Here is a 22,473-nt window from a genome sequence, read left to right on the forward strand (position 1 = left end):
ATCAGCTGAGAGTCGGGGCAGGAGGATCCAATCAACTTGTGCTAATTAGGCTGTGCTGAATCTGAAAGGAGCTGTTTTTTTCTTGCTGTTTGCTTGCAAGGAGGTAACTGCTGCGAGACAGAGGCCAAAGGATGGGGGCCAGTGGGTGGGCGGGGCTACATTCGGTGTATAAGACGCACCTAAATTTTTACCCCCTTTTGGGGGGGGGAAAGGGGTGTGTCTTATACTCTGAAAAATACGGTGCTGCAATGTATAATTGAATGATTATAATATTTGAGGATGTAAAGACTATAATAACACCTCTGTTCACCAACAGACTATAAATATTGAGAGTGTAATTGTGGATGCTTTTGGATCATGACTAGTGGCCACAAAGCTTCAAATGTACCTTTTTGTACAAATATTACTCATCAGCAAGTGAGGGACAATGCTGGGACAAATAAACAAATTGTTATGTTTTGAATCCAAGAAAAACATATGAAGAAACTAGTAATATTTCAAATATATTAAAAACACTGTATCTAGATTTTAACCTGATACATAGCAACTGAGCATTAGTATAAACTACTGCATACCCAACTATTGTAAGACTTACCTTGATCTGAGCATAGAATTGTGAACTTTCACATATTAAAATAACACTGATCTGAAGTGCAAATCTGAATTGATCTCACCTTATTTGAAGATACTTTGCCTGGATGTAGCTAGGGAAAACTTAATCTTTGATTGATAGCAGAATGCTGCTACAATTGGTGGTCAAAATTCCAAACTTCCATTTATTTATTTTTATTTTATTTTTAATTTTATTTATATGCCGCCCTTCTCCGGAGACTCCGGGTGGCTTACATTGCGTTAAGCAATAGCCTTCATACTTTTGTATATTTATACAAAGTCATCTTATTGCCCCCATAATCTGGGTCCTCATTTTACCTACCTTAGAAAGAATGGAAGGCTGAGTCAACCTTGAGCCTGGTGAGATTTGAACTTGCAGTAATTGCAGGCAGCAGATGTAAGTGGATGTTAATTAGTCTGCTGAGCCACCAGAGCGCCTTTATTTATTTTATTTATTCATATTGCTGGGAAGAATTATGAACATAGCTGAGCTTTCATTCGCATGTCCAACCAGAGACATATAAAAATATTTTCACACCATTAAGCCAGTGGTGGGTTATCCCCGGTTCAGACTGGTTCACAAGAACCAGTAGTAAAACCGGTGGGAGGCCACGCCCACCACCCGGGATGTCATCATCAGCAATCCCGTTGCAAACCGGTGGTAAAGGTAAGTAGAACCCACCCCTGCATTAAGCCCAGGATGTTAATTAAAGGCCCTCCGTATCAACATCTACAACATCACAAGAGCCTTGGTGGTGCAGCGGACTAAGTGCTGTTATGTAGCACTTAGCTGCCAGCTGCCTGCAATTAGTGCGAGTTCAAATCTCACCAGGCTCAAGGTTGACTCAGCCTTCCATCTTTCCGAGGTAGGTAAATTGAGGACCTGGATTGTGGGGGGGCAATAAGATGACTGTAGAAACACCACTTATGGGGGACCAAAAGCCCTAATAAGCAGGTATATAAAAAAGAATGAAGGCTATTGCTATAAGTGCATTGTAAGCCGTCCTGAGTCTTCGGAGGAGGGTGGCATATAAATTGAACTAATAAATAAATAAATAATAAATCTAATTGCCCAAAGTTCCACTTCTGGGTTGAATGTAGCAAATGGGTGTTGAAATGTAAACCACATGCTGCTTTAGTGGCTTGTCACTTCAGAAATTGAAATTATTGTCTTGAAGACAACAACTTAAATTATGACTGTGAAGGTGATTGTTCCTTAACTCAAATTCTTTAAACTTTAATCAGTGTCATCATGCTTTTGGGAAACCATTGTTTTCTTGATTACAGAAATGTGCACTGTGACCAGGTCAACTTGCAGAGAGATTTCCCTGATTAAAAACAGGCACAGTATCATTTTGGTTTCCTATGAAATAGGAGAAAAAGGAGAAATCAAACATCTTGGAAAACGTTTTTGCAAGAAAACACTTCATTTATGCAGTTTTTGAAAAACCTCCAGAAAAGTTAGTTCACTTACTACATAAGTTAGCAGTTTCTGTACACTTTGAAATTAATTAAGTTAAATTCTTTCTTTCCAGCTATGAAAAGATAAATTGGCCAGAGTGCTTCTAGACCTACAGGTTCTAGAAATATTCTACTAGTTTTCCACTGCCAAAAAACTACGTAACATGTAACACAGGCAGTCAGTTCTAAGCATTTTATTTTAAAGTTAATACTTTTCTCTACAATTGTACTTGCATTGTAGTACTGAGAATCTAAACTGAAGCATATCTTCAGAGATTAGGAAGGAAAATAGTTCAATAGATAACAATAATTTGGAGAATACTGGCTTAAAATAACTCCTTGGTTGCACAAATAGACACATAATGATATTTTTTAAAAACAACTCTGGCTTTCTCATTTATAACAAATCCACATGTCTATTCAACCTTTCTTTTTCTTTTTTTAAAAAAGACAATCCTATGATAAAGATATATATCTCTACTAAGCTACACACACACACACACACACACACACACACACACACACACAAAAGCATGCATGTAAACCTACATACAGTGGTGGGATTCAAATAATTTAACAATAGGTGTATGTGGCATGGTGGGCGTGGCCATGGTATGTGACAGGAAGCACTTGGTCTCCTGCACCCCCCTGGGAGCAAAAATGTTCCGGGGGGGGGCACTCTGCACAGCCACACATGTTTTGGGCCGAGTAGGCCTCTCTGCACTTACCTGGGAGCCAAAACGGGGCGCATGGGACCTTCTGGAAGGGGCTGGGTGGGGCGGGGAGGGGCCAGCCATCAATTTAACAACCGGTTCAGCCGAAGTGGTGCGAACCAGTTGAATCCCACCACTGCCTACATACATACAAATTCTATATGCTCTCTGAGGTCTAACCAGTTAGGAGCAAAACACATAAAAGAGGAAAGACCTGTTCCCTGATAACTTTTCAGCCAATTTGATTCCAAGTGATTCACTTTGTCGCACTGCTAGGTTGTGAAGCAGTATGGGTACCCTTAGAGTGATACCAATGTCTGCCCAAGAAATATGGTGTTGTCTTCCTTATGAAATATTCCAGACTGAATCTCATTCTTGACTGAACATCACTTTTAATGTCTGTAGCTCAGTTAGCTTCTGACACCATTTACTTTGATTCACAAATAGATTGTGAATCTATTTCAGATTTATGAATTGTAAAACAGTTCATTTTTCCAGCATGTGAATTTGGCCCAAAAGATCTGTTTACTCAAGCTGCCAACAGAGTGACAAAGGAGGCAATCACTTTATAGAACAAAATCCCATTACTGCAATATAATCTTTGTTCTTAAATGTTCCACCATTTCTGCTGGAGTTGGAGCTAGTGGCTTCCCCTTCACTTTCAGCAGTAGTGATTTTATTCTCTTGAAAAAGTGTACTGGGGGTGACAAGTTGAATAAAAAAAGAAATATTTGCTGAACTTTTTCTCATGTTAACAGAAGAATGCAACTTTGAACTTGTATAATCTTTGAACAATAAGCAAAGTATAATGAAGATACTATAATTTTATAACTAACACACACATATGTAATACTTCAGTGAAAATATCAAGAATTTAGATCAGGAATGGGAAAAGACTAAAAAGTTAGGACATGGTACATGTTGCAGACTTCTGGGGCAGTTATTTAAGCCTTTTTTTAAAAGGGTGTATGTGAAGCAATGAGAAATCATATGTCCCTGTTAAAGAAAGGCTAGCATTAAAGCAATAATCTAGAGATCCTAGACTTTAAACTGAAATGCAAGTCCAGAGAAGGTAGTTTTACTAAACAGAGTTGTACTGGTTTTCAGAAGCATTAGCAGCATTCAGAAGTGTATTGTTAAGACAGGAGTAATTTTCTTTTCACTTCTTCTGAATCCCAAATTCAAGAAATGTGTAAGGGTTGGCATATTTATCAAAGGAGACAAGAAATGGTCATAGTAATAAACAAAATTGTGCATCCCTGCACAATAGGAAGAGGATTTAGGGTTTTTTTTTCATGCTAATGTACTAATGTTCCAAACTTATTATGTCTACCCAGACACTCTAGTGGCAATCTGAAGGGCTGTTATTTCTGAATAGGCCCTAAGATAATAGATAATAAAAAGAAGCAAAATTAAACAATTTAAACAAAATTCAACATCTGGTCCAACAATCTTCATCACTTTTCTCTTGTGTTGAGATAATTACTGTGCCTTAGAAAAGGTTAACATGACTTCAACATAAAGGATGATCTATTCGAATGAGAATAACCTGACATTAACAACACTAAGTTTGCTATTTCCTTTTCTAATCACTTTCAGAAATTGCTTTGAAACTCCTTTTCAGCTATTAGGGACCTTTGGATAGACGTGTTCTAAAGAATCAGGTGAATTTCCTTCAAATACCTAGCAAAGGAAATTGTAGCTACAAGAACTGAAAAAAGATTGGAGGGAAATAAACAGAAACAGTGATTAAAACTTTGATTTTAGAAAGTTACAAGCAGATTAAGAGTCCAGATAAATTTGAAATGAGATTTTGGAATTAATTATACATAATCCTTCCCATGGAAAAATGCTTTTCCTTTGATACTTTTTTTTAAAAAAAATAAGACTTTAAAAATTGGACACTAGAAAAAAAGTGGATTGGAAATGAAATGAAAAGAAATAAGGTTTTAGGATAGTTAAATAGTTAAAAGTAAAAATAAGGAATATAAAACTGGTTGATTTGAACCAGGTTAAAGTAAGATATATTGTTGTCTCTGGTAATACTTAATGGATGTTTGCTGACATCAGGTCTGAAATGCTGGAGCTTCATGTATTTGTTTATAAATAAGAAATAGGATAGGGGGGAAAGGGATTATTTGTTGTATTTTAAGAAGTGATAATTTATTAAAATTATTTATACTTATGATAAAGAAGAAAGTCATTTCTTTATATATATTTTCTTTTCTTTAGTTTTTCTTTATTCTATATTCTTATTTCCTTCCTATTTTTCTTTCTTTTTTTTTCTGCACCTTCTCCCCATCTTTTTTCAATTTTTTTAGTTTGTATAGTTTTTTATACTATTAGATCTTTAATAAAATTATTAAAAAGAGAGATTAGCCTGATTTTTAATAATTTTGCTATCATCAGCAGTGAAGATTTTAGTAGAACTGCAGCTTACAACCCTTCGAATATTCTTCTAGAAAACATTCTGCAGGTAAAATATCCAATTGAATTGCTGGCAGATAATTCAAAATACCAGATAAATAGCACACCTTTAGGAATTTTTAAAGGAACCACAATAAACAACAAGCCCAAGGAGTTAGGAATATTCATAAGTAATTTAAATGTCAACAAGTATTATATGATAAATATACTTACCTCTAATGTGAATGATAGCACCACATCTGATTTTGACAGTTGAACCTCATTTTCATCTCCTATGTCCAAGAAAGCAGAATTCTGTGACCGCTTTAACTTCTGTAATTTAAATTCTGGTCCACCTTTAGACACCGGAAGACTTTCCAAATTTGCCATCAGCAAGTTCACTGAAGACCGTAGTTCTTCTATATACATGTGCTCCATTTCTTTTGCTATAAACTCTGGACATTTTCTTTCCTTGAAAATATTTTTGAAAGTTCAGTGTCACTTTAGGTTCTAAACTCCTAGACAGATAAACACAACCCTGATTAATTGGTATTTTGTTTAATGTAAATATAAAATGTATCCTTTAGATTATTAACCTGAAAAACTACAGAAGCCATTTTAAAGTGTCAATTAGATAGTAAGAAACAATGTATCCCAAAATAATGCAATTCAATTTAGAAATGCTCACAAAATAGAAACAAAAATAAAACATTCTGATAATAAAACTGGAGTAATGTAAGATGACAGATCATCATTTCTTTAGCTCAAACCTAATAATATAATTCAAAATTTAAAAGCACTTCCTCAGAAAGGAAAGGAATGGCTGGATACTGAATGATTTTGTTTTTATAGCACTTTTTAATACCAGCATTTTACTCTACAACTCACCAGTACTTAAAACATTCTCCATTAAACAGAACAGTCAAAATATTTCTCTTTTCTACCAGTGGTTCCTGGGTCATATAATAATAATAAATCATAAAATAATCAAAACTGATCTGATTTCTGGAGTTATCTGCTGGAAATAGATGTCAACCATTTTATATGTCTGCAATTCTTCCCCCAATTTCTTGATTTGGCTTGATAAATTTTGCCATGAAATCTGAAGCAACAGAGTCCAGTTAACAGTCTAGCTGTTAACTAGTTCAGTTCAGTTCAGTTCATGCAATATTTAAAATCAAATAGGTTAGCATATTTCTGGATTACCTGATGTTGTATCATCATATATAGAACTAGTCATTAAAAATATCCTACTGACACATATAATGCCAATGGCCCATCTTAATCCCCAAAGATATCTTAGGTGTCTCCATTACCCAAAGTAGGGCTAGTTCTATGTATTCTCTGGAACTGTGCAGAGCTTATATCTCTTTTCTTTTAACAGTAGCACTTAGACTTATATACCACTTCATAGGGTTTACAGCCCTCTCTAAGCAGTTTACAGAGTCAGCATATTGCCTCTAACAATCTGGGTTCTCATTTTACTGACCTTGGAAGGATGGAAGGCTAAGTCAACCTTGAGCCGGTCAGGATAGAACTTGTAGTGAGTAGAGTTAGCCTGCAATACTGCATTCTAACCACTGTGCCAATATGGCTGTTTTCTTTCTGCAATTATGTATCCATGAGACTTAGCGTATGATGTCAATTAAAACAGTCACTTCCAAATTATACCTAGCAGTGGTGGCCTTTTCAATAGACAACTAAACTATTCATTTAGCTGACTATAGAAGAACTTGAAGCTTGGCTTTTGACCTGTTTTGCCCTCACTCTGTTCCTCTTTTCTCCTTGAATGCCATGTCTTTTGATTGGCAAACCTAAAAGCAGAGATTGTCAAACAATTTATGATAAGCTCAGATTACCAGTTATAAAAACAAGCCATTAACAAGACCCATAGCCACTAGTAGTCATCCATCAGAAAATAAGGTATATCCAAATGAACTGAAAAGATGAGATGAGAAGGACAAATGCAAGAAAATGCTGTTATAAATCCATATAGTTTGTTCCACTGGCTGCATGGAACTTTTTCCTAAATAATCAGCTTCAAACCTATTTAGGAAAATTTCTACTCTTCAAAACAAGAAATTCAAACTTACTTTTGCCATTTGATCAGCCATTTGGAGGCGCCCATCAAGCTCTCGTCTGATCTGGGCAGCTTGTTCATCAGCATTGTCCAGCTTGCATGAAAATTACAGGAAAAAAAGGGGATGGGAAATATTCACAATATTAAAAATGAAATACTAAACAAATGCAACTTATCTGACATTTTGATAAATAAAACAACTGACAGAAAATAATAACAGGATAATATCATTCTGGATTTTTTTTTTTTTTTTGTTTAAATCTTATAATCTTATTACACGATCTATGGCTATACAAAACAGACTTTAATGAAACAGGGTATAAAATATGGAAATTTTTATCTTGCACTAAAAACATCCCAACAAATTCTACAATTGCTGCAGTTGTTAAGTGAATCACATGATTATTAAGCGAATCTGGCTTTCTCTATTGTCTTTGCTAGTTGGAAGTTGGCTGGGAAAGTCAAAAACGACATTGCAACCATCATAAATGCATGCCAGATGCTAAGCTCCCAAATTTTGATCATGAGACTGTACAGCTGCTGTGATGGTTGCAAATACAAGGTCCGGTAATATGACACTTTCTTCGGTGCTGTTGTAACTTTGGTTACTAAACAGACAGTCATAAATCAAGGACTACTTGTTTAGGCTTTTTTGACAATTTTGTGCTAATATTTTTATTTTGTTAGCATATTTTGTTTCTTCTATTTCTGCTTTGGAATAATTATGTTACTTCTATTATGCTACTTTACAACCAAAATAAACCCATTAATGGAATTATAAATTTAAAAAAATATTTATTTATCAAATTTATTGGCCGCCCATCTTACCACAGGGTAACAAAATAAAGAATGACTGCTCATAAAAAAAACCCTTACAGATTAGGCAGACGACCTAAAACCACCAATGAATTATTTATTTCTTTAAAACAGTTATACAATCACCCATCATATATCAAATTTATATTCCACTGAGACAAAAAAATAATTTAATCTCTAGAACTTTTATACCATCACATCAACCCACTATGATCCATAGGCAGGAATAATGGAGGTGTAATCTAAAGGTATCATGGACTATACCAGATAGGGGAAAGGTACACTGGACGACAGTGTTCCCTTAGAACTGTTTATTTAAAAAAATGTCACTTGACAAATTGTTCCAAATAACTGGCAAGAGGCATCTTTGGCCTTGTCCTCTGCATTCTTTAGCAGATAAAAATGACCCTTGGTCATCATTTAGTTATTAAAACACTAGCATACGAAGTCCCAACCTTTGCTGCAAACTTTATTCATGGTTTTTCTCATCCCACCTTTTAGGCAATTGTTTTCCAGTGGAAAAAAAAATAAATATAGGTGTGGTGGTTAGATACATGAATCAAAACAAAGACATGCAAAAATGCTTCAGTGAAAAGGGAAAATAAGGAGTAGAAAGACCTGTTCTTCAAGGTCAGAACATAATTATAAGCTATAAACAGGCATTTAATGCGGTTTGATCCAACTGAACTTGAACTTGCTTAATAGGGCTTGAAAGCTCTTTTTTTTTTTTAACTGAAGGATGGGGCTGACGTTCTCTAAAACCTCTATCTCCTATATCTATGGTTTTAGGGCAACAATGTCCTGAGTATTCTTTCTGATAAAAGGCAGAAAATACCTGTAGTTATGTCTTCTCAGACCAATGGATAAGATTGGGTTGATCTCTCCATTAGGATCATGTAATTTTGAGAAATAGCACAGTTTTCCTGGAGTGCTAAATCATATTTAGAAAACCATATTTTCTAAATATCTGCTAAAAATCAGATATTTCCCGCCTACATTCTACATCCACTGTCTCTTTTTTCTCAATTCATTTCAGTCTACTTTCCTACAACTTCATAATATCATTTCCGTTCATCGCCTTTCATATGATTTTAAGAATAATTCCAAAAATACTGCAAACAAACTATAAATACACATATTCCGTTGCTTTTTTTTGTCTGTGGGAATAAAAAGGTTTTAAAACACTGCATCAGTAATTTTTGTAACACAAAAATAGAATATAAAATTTCAACAAGCCACAGAATCTCACATAGGTCTGTGCAAACTTTAAAAATAATTCGGAGAAATTGACACTGTCCCATCCTTTTATTAGTCTGTGAAAAGAATTAAGAGATTAGATTGGAAACTAGAGGAAAGATCAAGCTTTGCCTCAAATACCTCTTTATTATTAAAATTAGTCAGGCAAATGGGGATAATACCATCTGACCAGGGGTGGGTTGTACTTACCTTTACTGCCGGTTTGTAATGGCATGCGCACGCTCTTCTGTGCATGCGCAGAAGCTCCTTGATGATGTTGGGATCAGTGGGTGGAGCCTCCCGCTGGTTTTACTACCGGTTCTTGCAAACCGGTCTGAACCGGGGGCAACCCACCACTGCATCTGACCTTATTTTAGTATCAATATTGTGACTGCTCTTCATTTTGATCTCTATGGTAATTTTATATGTGGAACTACAATATTAGTCACTGTCATTACTAAAGTAGTAATCTAGCCAATCCCATCATGAGATTAAGTTAAACACAGATATTCTTGCCCTTCCAGATTTCATTTTAACATGAATTTCAGCAGTGTCCTTTAGACTATTCTGCATGATATCAGCATAATTTTACTATTAAAATAATATGGAAAGGTAAGACTTTTACATAAAACTTGGAATAAACCAATCAGACAGTTGTTACAGTATGTTCAAATTCATGTAAAACAGTTCATAGTTTTACACAGTAAAATTCAGTATAATGAGATTCAGCATATTCACAAATTTACAAGATTCTCTCTGGTACATTAAAAAGAGATCAAAAACTTCTAGATTAGCAGCTGTCTAAACGGTAAATTTTAACCATAATTCATTAGAATGAGGCAACTTTATCAATTGTATTTTGAGGTTGTAAGGATTATTTGAATTAATTACAATTAACTAAAAATGAAAACAAAATTTCTATGTTTTATGCAGATTCCTGGATAGGAGGGAAGAATATGGGGAAGCTATGCTGAATGGTTTAGCATTACATCTCAAACCAACCAATCCTGAGAGGGAAGCACAGCAAAAAAGACAACCCAACATTTATTCCCTAAGAATTCCACTGGGGAATGTTAATATTCTGAAGCAGCTCTTTTATCTTTACACATTGGCCATAGATTGTTTAAATCCATTTCCATGACTGAAGCGTGTAAGTAGGTGAACAGCCCCCCAAAGTACAATTGTGACAAACATTACATTAGCCTGGTCTATTGCACTCTTGCCACTGGTAGGGTGCCTGGCTGTACAAATTTAATTAAACCAACCATAGCAATGAAACTAATACAGTTTAATCTGCTAAAATCCAAAATAATGGAAAACAGGGTGAATAATCTCTGCTCAAAATGAGAATGAGCAAATTAGTTTCTTCTGCAGTACACTTCATTATGCAGAAAGCCTCCCCTTTTTCCCCAACATAAAAGTTAAAGCTGTAATGGACTCTTCAATTTACTTTTCAAGACAAAGTAGGCAAACACAATGCAAAGTTGAATGTTAGAGTTTACAGGATTCAAGGAGAGGTTTTTGGAACAGTATACTGCAAGGAGTGTGAAAATATCTGCAGTATGAAATTAAGATAGTATTTTATTACTTCCATCAACACATATGTAATATTTTATAGATCCAACTTATGCCTAAACTAATAAATGTAAATGATAAATTGTGCTCATTCATAACTGGTTAGCAGAAGTGGGTTTCACCAGGTTTTGACCAGTTCTGGAGAACCGGTAGCAGAAATTTTGAGTAGTTCAGAAAACCGGTAAATACCACCTCTGTCTGGCCCCACCCCCATCGATTATCTGCCTCCGGAGTCCCAGCTGATTGGGAGAAAATGGGGATTTTGCAGTAACCTTCCCCTGGATTGGGGAGGGAATGGAGATTTTACAGTATCCTTCTCCTGGATTGGGGAGGGAATGGAGATTTTACAGTATCCTTCCCCTGGAGTGGGGTGGGAATGGAGATTTTACAGTATCCTTCCCCTGTCATGCCCACCAAGCCATGCCACGCCCACAAAGCCACATCTACAAAACCAATAGTAAAAATTTTTGAAACCCAGCACTGCTGGTTAGAGAATTAATGAGTAACCAATGTGTACTAAACAATTCTAAAACTACAAGTTTATTCTAGCAATTTTCATCAGTTCATCTTAAAACTAATGAAGAAATCAACCAAAGCTGAGTTATATACAAAATCAAGATGATAATACATCTTAAATTGTGAAGACTGGCAAATTACAGCAAGCTGCTTGTCTTTGGTGATTGACAAGTGCCTTGCTATGCAGGTTTTCAATAGCACAGTGAGAGCAGGCTTCTCCATATGGAAGCTCTATTGTGACCAATTGTTCTCAACAGAGGTAGTTGCAACAATCTGCAGTTTTAATGTTTGCAATCTGCAATTTTAATGTTTGCACACATTGACCTTAACAAAGCTTTCACATGGGGATCTGTTGGACTGGGAAGTTCATGTTTGATTTAATAAAGGATATGTTTGCATCTTTTGTCTCCAAAAGAAAGTATTCACAATGTTTTAATAGTTTTAATGAAAACTATTCTTTAAAAATAGAACTGGCATAGGAACTAAAAATAAATGTAAGACAATGCATACCTTTTCTGTATGAAAGTCATCTTTAAAGGGTAAATAAAAGAACCCATTGTGTTGAATGTTGAATGGAATAATTAGAGATCAATGTTCCTAGGTCATTGTCCCCGGATTCAAACAAAAACATTTTGCTTCTGTTATATATTGATCAGAAACCATGAAAAGAAAAGGTTGAGAAGTCAAGGAAATCAGATTCTTAGTGCCTGGTTGCTATGTCTCTCCCAGGCATAAGGTAAAAAAGAGCATGAAAGAGAAAAAAAATGGAGTTTACTTCTGCCAACTCAGAATTCAGTTTCTTCCAATATTGATTTCAAGTAAACCTTCCTTTCTTTGACCAGGCTGGACAGCTAACGATTAGGAAGGCGGAACCATTTTCTTACTTAGAAATGATGTCACTGATACTCATTATGTCTAGATTTACCTTCCTGAATTAAAGCAAATGAAACGAGTGGAAGTCATTCTTTAGAATATGTGTATTAATTGTTTTAGAAAAGAGGAGTTGGTAATTCATATACTGTGGTGGAACAAAAAAAAAATCTCACTCGTTTGCAGCTAAGGTGGACTGAGCTTTTATTATTTCTCCTGAATGCATTCATCTACTTATTTTTTAAAGCAAGATTCCGGATGCCAACTAATAGTTTCCACCCTGCCTTTCATGCTTCTCTTTCAACATTTTTCTAACATAGCTGGAAATAATGTTGGTTGTGATGGTGTTAATACTATGTTTTTCTTCCTGAGCCAAGGTATTAGATTCCAAGAGATTCACATAGTATATATGGCTACTATTGGTTAAAAATGAAGCACTAGGATGCCAGTTGGAATAAATTATATTTTTCTGCCAGATTCCTCTTTAAGGAATCTATTACCTCAATCACTAATTCTTCAGAAGAATCTCTCCAATCGGTTGCCTTGATCACTAATAACATGGTTAGTTGTGCCCAGAGTGTGAAGATGTTATGTGTTTATGACAATGCCACACATCTCCTATAATTAGGAAGGGCGCCTGTTCAATACACTTTGGCTTTTTATATATTTTTTAAAAATCAAATTTGGAATACATATGTCTACTCCACAAGTAAGGTAAGGATAGCATATAAGGCAGGATGATTTTACTTAATTCTAATTTCATTCACCTTTCTTGCAGTGGCTTCTTGAAGCAATCACATAATTTCTTGAACCTGATATAAATGTCCTGTATTTCTCATTCAGTGTCAATTTAAAATAAAAAAGACTGGGAATACTCAGTATTTGCCTATCAACCCAAACCAAGATCTATGATTTATACAAATTTTTAATCAAAAATAGGATATGTCTTTTGGGACATCCCGCCCCCCTTTTAAATAGATAGTTTTAATTGAGTATTTCCTTCAATTGTGTAAGCTGTAATCTTTATTAAAGCGAAAATAATAAGGTGAGGTCACACAGTGATGATCCTTGGAGGCACAAGGCCACTAGATTTTAATTTATTTTCATTATTCCTTTTCTTTAAAAAAGTGGAAAATAATACAGCACTGTCAATTTTCAGTGGTATGACCACAGAGAAATCTAAGGACTAGAGCAGTGTTTCCAACCCTTGCCAACTTTAAAATGTGTGGACTTCAACTCCCAGAATTCCCCAGCCAACACACTGGGTAGGGCATTCTGTGAGTTGAAATCCATACATCTTAAAATTGGCAAGGTTCAGAAACATTATGCTAGAGATAAAAGCCATGGTTTAAAGACACCTAACGCCACCTGTGAGGGATCCTCATTTGAAACCTCAGTTTTTCAAATATTTGCAAATATATACATACAGACACTAATAATGTTCATAATTGCAAAACTGAACTAATATTCCTCCTCTTGAAAACAAGGTTTGCACGTTCATTTGTAAACATTCTACTTAAAAAAGACATGCATAAATATAAATGGAGTAATAGGTATGGATCTAACAATGAAAAATATGGAACATCCCTCAGTAACCAATGACTATAAGCATTTCTGGGAACCTAATATGAATCACACCACTGAAGGATGTTCTAATGCCACACCGGTTTGTGAAATATCAAAGAACAGCCATTCTTATAACTTAGGTGCTTTATTTTGTCAGAAATAAATAGCTTTGCTTTTTTACCTTATGAGTCTTCAGCGTATAGAAAAAGAAAATTAAATTTTCACCAAACAAAAATTGATCTAGACAGTCTAATTCCTTTCATGAAAACCCTATTCTACAATTTGTCTTTGGGAACTGTAGAATTTTTTTCATCAGATATTCCCATAGCAATATGTACCGGTAGGTATCATCAATACAAAACAATTTATTCCCAAATTGCAAGCTCTGCTTGATCAGAATATGGGCATAATGCAAAAAAAAAAAAAAAAAAAAGCTGACTTCAGATTTAAGTTAAATAATTGCACTAAAAACATGTGAATAGGTTGTAAAAAGTTTTTTTAAAGAAGAAGAGGAGGAAATGAAATCTCTAAAAAGCAGTAGCATTCTTATTAAAAAATGACCTTTTATTTACCAGTCTCCTAAGAAGCATTAATAAATTGTGATTTTATAGAGAATTTCTCCTAATACTGCTACATAGGGAACTCCCATTTTTAGAATGTTTTTAAAAATCTGTTCAGACTATATGCACTTAACAGCATGCATAGAAGTTATGTTCACACTTTTGGTGAAAAAGCTATTGCTCAAAAAGAGCAAAGCAGTTATTTCAGAAAGCACAAGATGGAATTGCATGATACTCAGTTACAGACAGAAGCAGCATGTGCCTTCAATCCTTTTTGACACTTGGCAAATTTCATATTGTGCATGGGCATCTGATAAGTCAATATTTGGTTTTAGCTAGCCAAGCACATATGCAAGCAGATTGCCTTGGAGGAACCCACAGATTTATACAGTCAAAGTAAAGGCAGGTAGGAGGCAGGTAAGTAAACACACTACTCCTTTGCAGAAATGAGTCATATAAAGTTTGGGGACTGATGAACCTGGACAGCTTTCAACCAAATGTTTTTAAAATAATTGTAGCATCATTTCCCCCAAATAATTAGAATCCTTGAGTCATCAGCTTATATTTATTTTCTTTGCATCTGCCTTGTTTTCATAATGGGAATAATTTGTTTAGGCAGAAAAATCTACATTTTTGCACTATAGGTGGTCCTCAATTTACGACCACAATTGCTTGTCAGAAGCCAGCTGGAAAGGTTACAAATGGAGATCACATAACCCTGGGACAGTGCAACTGTCATAAATACATGCCAGTTGCCAAGCACCTGAATTTTGATCCCGTGACTATGGGGATGCTGCAATAGTCGAACATGAAAACTGGTCATAAGTCATTTTTTTCCAACATTGAACGGTCACTAAATGAATGGTCGTAAGTCAAGGACTACCTGTATAGGCTATTGGAGTGGTGCAGCTATTAACGTTCCTCTTTTTTTCCTTATAATTGCAAACTTTCTAACAGATACTCAAGTATGTTGTCTTTTACCACTGATTCTTTTATAAATGAATGTCCTGTAACTGACATTTAACAATTAAGACTGTTGCAGATAGCTGATTTTTTTCTTTATTATATTACAGAACTATCAATATTACAATGTGAGTATAAGACAGCTGAGCAAGGGGCAGTGATTATCAAGGGGCATTTTGAAACAGTAGGATGCTAGACATCTTTAAGGGTGTGGATGTTTATAAAATATTTGCCTTCAGGTTTAATGAAGGACATATGAGAGAAATACATGAAGTAGCTAGGCTAAATATGTCTCAAGAAGGTGTTGTCAGTACCTCCCCAGCAATAATAGATAAATTACTACAGGTTTATTTGCTATAAAACATTTACCAGGAATGAATGCTGCATTATACTTCTATACACCAAAAATGGGAAAAAGAAAACCTCAGCTATGGGGAAAAAAGTTTGTCCCTGAAAATATACCAGATCTGTTCTTGATTAATTTTAAGGTTTTGTTTAAATGATGGCCTTGAAGCAGAAACTCTCATTTGCAATTTTCAAGGACAATGTTATTCAAGCCAAAAGATAAAATACATACCATTCGTCATATAATATCAATTCTCAATGTTTTCTTATTTTTACATAATATTCTCCAATAATAAACACAATGGAATAAACCACACACACATTCCTTCTATTACCAACAAACTATTTGCAACCCTTGGGGATGGATAGATGAATGAATAAATTGAGTGTAATAAATGTCTGAGGGCCAGAAATCTCTCCTTCAAATGCACAAAGTGTTACCTTAAACAATAGATGCATTCATATGTCTTTGATAAATGTATTTATATGAGCACACTCAAGAAACAGAAAGAAAAAATATTGCTATGAAATAATATTAGAAGACCAAACAATGCAAGAGGCACAGTAATATCACCTATAAATAAGTATAAAGTCATCCAGTATGACTGATCCACAATTAACGGCCATTGCTGAAGAATTAAAATTTCAAGAGCAGTAAACAGGCATGTTTATAATGAGCTACAGCTACTCACAGTACTACTGTATTGAATTCTATAGTTTCTTTTATGCGTGTGTACTTCTAGCCCAAGCCATAATGACAGGAGAAAAACCACAGGGGGAAAAGATGATAGGGAAAAAGGAAAAAAAAATGGGGTATTTCTTTTGTGCTAGGTTTCTATGTGAAGGAAATATTCAGCTTTCTTTCCCCTTTGTGAAGAAAAGAAAAGAAAACCTGTCTTCCTTCTGCACAACTAGAATTGGGCAGGAAATTACAGCTGCTTGTACCTCCTCCAAAAGCCCAGCATATGGGCAAACAAGGAATAGGGGACTAATCATTACCAAAAAAAAAAAAATGATTGACATTCAAGGAAGGGTAAACTTCATTGCCCTTGAGTATTTATTAGTTTTCAGTTCTGCTGTCCAAAGCTCTCCCAATGCAAATTCTACAAGAGAAGTAAACATCTTCCAGGTAGATATAACAAGAAGAGAAAAAGATCTTGTGAACTGGACATCTAATAAGAGGAAATGAATGAAACATTCCATGGATAAGGGTGAACTGAGATGCATTACTTACTTGACAGGCATTATAGATCAATTGATGCTCCAATTTCTTTACTCCTAGAATCTGCTGGAACATCTCATATAGTTGTTCTTTGCTTAAGATGAGTTCAGATACAGCACTTAAAGCCATCCTGTTGGACTGTTTGTACAGATCCTCTTCTCCCCTGTAAATGGCATCATATTTGGCTATCCAAGAACTTAGCACAGTCTCTTTGCTTAATCCATCTATCTCAGGCAAGCTCCGGACTCTTTTTTCTATGTTCTTCTTAAAAACATCTCTGAAATCATTTGCTGAGCATCCACCACTGTGGACCATCCTAGCAACTCGGTCACTCCTGAGGAAAACCTTTTGATCAAAAGAAGAAAAACATTAGAATAAAGATAGGTAAGGAGAAGAGGCAAACAGATTTTTAAAGACTATTGTGCTGTGGAGCAATTTTACTGGTTAGATAAGGAACCATCTGGATATAAACAAATAATTCCCTCAACACTGTCAAACCAGTTACTAAGTCTGCATTACTATTAATCTTCTCATTGTTCCTATCACCCATCTCCTCCCACTTATGACTGTATGACTGTAACCTTGTTGCTGGTATCCTTAAGATTTATATTGACTGTTTCCCTATGACTATCATTAAGTGTTGTACCTTATGATTCTTGACGAACGTATCTTTTCTTTTATGTACTCCGAAAGCGTATGCACCAAGACAAATTCTTTGTGTGTCCAATCTCACTTGGTCAATTAAGAATTCTATTCTATTCTATTTTATATTTCATATCAGCTAAAAACATCCTGGAAGCAGGCAGTAACAAACTATTTCCAGAGCACTAAAACAAGAAAAATCTTGTCATTCAACAGCTATTGATTTTTACTTATGCTGAGCAATTTTTTTAATCATCATGTTTCAGATAACTATGTAACTACAACTTGCAATTGATCCAAATTATTCTTCTCATGTACTTCACCATTTTTCTAAAGCAATTACATATCTGAACCAAAACCTTTCTGAATTTACATCCCTGAATGATTTTTCTATGACTGAGTCTAAACATAAATTTAAGTATCATTGGGAAGATACCTAGCCAGGTCATTCCATGCATTCAAATTAGTTTCTTGAAAGGTACTTTAATAGTCCTTCTAGGACAGTGATGGCTAACCTTTTTGCCATCACCTGCCAAAAACGGGGGTCGTGCAGGGGGGGTCATGTGTGTGTGTGCCTACACCCATAATTCTAATGCGCCCCATGCCCCACCCCCGTGCATGCATGTGCGACCCCACTCCATGCTCCCCCCGCTTTTGGCACGTGATGGCACAGTGGGCTCGGTAGGCCCGTTCTTTTGCTCTCCTCAGGCTCCCATTTGCCGACTTCCACTCCCACCAAAGGGCCTCTGGGGGGGGCGGGGGGAAGGCCGTTTTTGCCCTCCCCAGACTTCTAGAGAGGCTCTAGAGCCTGGGGAGAGTAAAAAATGGGCCTTCTCCACCCCCCAAGCCCTCCAGAGGCAGGAAGCAGCCTGTTTTCCTACTTCCAGGTGGCCCAGAAGGCCTGAAAATGTGTGCACCAGAGCTGAGCTCGCGTGCCCACCGATATGGCTCTGCGTGCCACCTGTGGCATGCGTGCCATAGGTTCGCCATCACGGTTCTAGGATATCCTATTAGGTAAGCATGGTTCTTCTTCAAGACATTGGTGGAAAACAAAGGCCAGAGTTTTCTAAAGATACTCCCTATAAACATAATTAAGGAATAAGGATTATATGTTTAGGCTGTTGAATCTTGTTGCAATGTTTTTAGGATCAGACTCAATAAAGATAATAAAGATTAGAGTTATATATATATTTCTCTTTAATCATAACAGGCATTCTATATTCACTGAATATTCATAGATAGAAGTGAGGAAAATGGTGAGGGTGGCTCCTTATATATACAAAGGGCGGAGTCAAGGATGGGAGTGGTGAATTATGAATACATTAGGAAACAAAGAATAAGTTAACCCCCGATATCCCATATATACATTATTTACACATTAGGGAATAAGGCATTTACATCTGACAAATCCCCCTCTAAATGCCGGTTCGCTATACAACACCAATTACATTCAGATTCAGGACAATATAAGACGTATAATTTTGAAGTTAAATATTTGTGCTGTTTAGAAGGTAAAGGCTTCGTTAATATGTCAGCTAATTGTTCAGAGGTATCACAATGCACTGCTTTGATAAATCCATCTTGAGACAATTGTCTCACATGTTTAAACTTTATATCTATATGCCTGGATCTTTGTCCAATGGCATCGGATCTGGATATTTCAATGGCTGCTTTATTATCTTCATGCATAACAAAAGGTAAAGCAGGTTTTTTCCAGACATCTGAAATCAAATCATTAAACCATACAAGGTTATTTGCAGCTTTGGATAAACAAACATATTCCGCTTCTGTGGTTGAAGTGGCTACCAGCTCTTGTTTACCAGTGTACCAGTAAACTGGACAGTTATTTAATAGAAAAATATAACCAGAAGTGCTCTTTCTGCATGATATATCTCCAGCCCAATCTGCATCTGCGTAACAAGTAAGTTTTGGTTCTTTGTCATTACTAGGTTCTAATACTAAACAAAAGTCTAATGTATTTTTTAGATATCTTAGAATTCTTTTGACAGCTTCCCAATGATACATAGTTGGTTTACTAACATGTCTGGACAATAAATTGAGAGGTAATGCAATATCTGGCCTGGTCCAATTAGATATATAAAGAAGTGAACCTATGACTGATCTATAAAATGTATTATCTTTGAATTCAGGGGAAGACTCATCAGTGTTTCTAAGGAAATCAGTTTGCATAGGAGTGTCACATGGTTTAGCATTGTTTAAATTGCATTTGTTTAGAAGTTCAATAATCTTATCTTTCTGAGTAAGTTTGAATCCCCTTCTAGTTTTGTTAATTTGTACACCAAGGTATTTGTTTACTTTACCTAGAGATTTCAACGAAAAATGTTCGTTTAGCTTATTTACAAAGGTTTCTCTTCTCTCCTTGTGTTTTCCTATATATAAAATATCATCTACATAAATTAACACGAATTCAATGTGATCATCACTTTTTTTTACAAAGAAACAGTTATCAGCGGTGGTAGCGTTAAAATCCATGGTCTTAAGTACTTTTACCAAACAATCATACCATCTTTTGCCAGATTGTTTTAACCCGTATAGACTCTTGTTCAATAGCCAGATTTCATTCTTATTAGTGTATTGACTGTGTGGTGCCCTTACATATATTTCCTTATCTAGTTTTGCGTGTAAGTACGCAGTCTGTATGTCATATTGAAATACATCAAGATTGAGTGCAGATGCCACTACCAGAGCTGTTTTAACACTCTCTGTTCTCACTGTGGGGGAGTATGTGTCAGTATAGTCCTCCGGATACTTTTGTGCATAACCTTGTGCAACTAATCTGGCTTTGTATAGAGTATTGCCTCCTTCTAGATTCTTAATTTTATAAATCCACCTAGTACCTATGATTGTTTTATCTTTAGGTGCAGTTGCAGGTGTGAATACATTTAATCCTTGCAAACTTTCCATCTCTTTTCTCATAGCTAGTTCCCATTTTTCCTTTTCTTCATAAGGGAGTTTTAATACTTCCTCATATGTATTAGGTGTTATTTGTTCACCATCCATATGCATTATGTAATCTCTGTATTTACCTGGTATTTGATTTCTATTGTTTCTAATAGCTCTTTCAGGTTTGCTATGGTTGTCATGCAAATATCTTGCTTCCTTTTTTGTTAATGTGTCTGTCTTTATTTTGTGCTGACTATTTGTCCAAGTTCTGGTTTTGTTTGTACTTTTGTTGATATTTTGATTTTCTATTGTTCCTTCCTCACAAGATTTTGTATCTTTGCATTTATCTGGAAATATTTCATTAAGATGTAATTTAGACCAATTGGCTTGTTCATGGAACACAGCTGTTCTGGAGACTATAAATTTGTTACTATTATCAATAAATCTGTACCCTTTGGTGCCAGTTTCATATCCCATAAATCTTAATCTTCTGGATACGTTTTCTCCCTTTCTTCTCAACTGTTTAGGTATGTGTACGTCTGCAGTGACTCCAAATATGTGCATGTGTGCTATTTTGGGTTTCCTATTATACATCACCTCATATGGTGTTTTATTCACAATACTGGACCAGGTTCTATTTTGAGTGTAATTTGAATAATGTAAGGCTTCTGACCAAAATTGTTTGCCTAAACCAGCATCCTCTAATGTGCACCTAATCATGGTTTGTAGTGTGGAATTCTTTCTCTCTGCAATCCCGTTTTGGAATGCAGAAAATGGACTAGACGTGAAATGTAGCATCCCTCTATCCTTTAACCATTGGGAGAATTCTTTAGACATGAATTCACATCCCCTGTCTGTCATAATTTGTTTTATTCTGATATTATGTTGTGTTTCTATGCGTTTGTAGAATTCCTTAAATTTCTGAAAGGTTTCATCCTTGTGTTTTAATGTGTAAACAAAACCATAGCGACCGTAGTCATCTACTATTGTTAGGAAGTAACGTTTTCTATAAGTGATTGATGGAGTTAATGGACCAACTAAGTCCATATGTACTAAGTCAAAAATTTTGTTAGTTGATCTGTTGGATTTTTTTGGCCTGGGACTAGTTTTTAGTTTAGTGGATTTACATACTGAGCATTCCAAATAATTTTCACAATTTTTTATTTTGACTCCTTCTGCGTGTTCAGTCATTTTTTGTACTACAGGAAAACTTGCATGTCCTAACTTCCTATGTAAGATGTGAGCACACTCATCATGAATTGGTTTACCTATTCTTGGTTTCTTCTCTTTGTGTGTATTTGTGTGATCATGAGATATTTTACATTCATCATTGTCACTGTTACTAACATTTTCATCATCTGCCTCAATACAATCTTCCATATTTGAATCAATGTTATGTAACCATCTTTCTTTTGTTACCAGATAGGGTAGGCCTCCTTTAATCATCACAGTGCCTACATTTGTTTTGTCCTTCTCTAAAGTTGCTTTCCCCTTTGAGAAAACTATATTGATGTCAGAATCTCTACTTAGTTTTATGACACTTAGTATGTTATGAGGTATTTCAGGAATTAACAATACCCCCTCTATTTTTCCTAGACCAGGCAATGTTATGTTTCCTCTGCCTAATACTTGAACCTTTTCTTGATTAGCTACCTTTATTACAAACTTATCTTCTGTAAATGAAGACAGAATATTTTTGTTATTAGTGGTGTGATTGGTTGCCCCAGAATCGATAAGCCAATTATTGTTGTCATTTTGTTGTGTTTTAGTGCTGTCTTGTTTATTTAGTCCATTCAGTGAACCAGATTTTCTCTCTTTTGAATTTTCTCTACCCCCTCTACTTTCTCTGTAATTTGGTGGGCTTCTATATTTATATCTATCTGTGGAAGACTGTCTATAATTGTATCTGCTTCTATATTCTGGCCTATGTCTCTCCTTTGATATTTTGGGACAGTCTCTTCTATTGTGTTCCCTGGACCCACAATT

General features: G+C 35.5%; 1 protein-coding gene across 11 annotated transcripts in view; it reads right to left on the minus strand.

Annotated features, from left to right (window-relative positions):
- The window catches only part of CADPS2 (calcium dependent secretion activator 2), a 370,960-nt gene that overhangs the window by 228,976 nt on the left and 119,511 nt on the right, over positions 1 to 22,473 (minus strand). For all 11 annotated transcript variants that reach the window (XM_087874199.1, XM_034431095.3, XM_087874197.1 and 8 more), the window contains exons 3-5: positions 16,954 to 17,286; positions 7,286 to 7,366; positions 5,427 to 5,663 (exon numbers count right to left, since the gene is read on the minus strand). In XM_087874199.1, coding sequence (XP_087730325.1) covers positions 5,427 to 5,663; positions 7,286 to 7,366; positions 16,954 to 17,286 — 651 coding nt within the window. The remainder of the gene's footprint in view (positions 1 to 5,426; positions 5,664 to 7,285; positions 7,367 to 16,953; positions 17,287 to 22,473) is intronic.

The sequence above is a fragment of the Pantherophis guttatus genome, chromosome 7, assembly GCF_059756535.1.
Source record: "Pantherophis guttatus breed Tessera chromosome 7, ASM5975653v1, whole genome shotgun sequence".
Taxonomy (NCBI): domain Eukaryota; kingdom Metazoa; phylum Chordata; class Lepidosauria; order Squamata; family Colubridae; genus Pantherophis; species Pantherophis guttatus.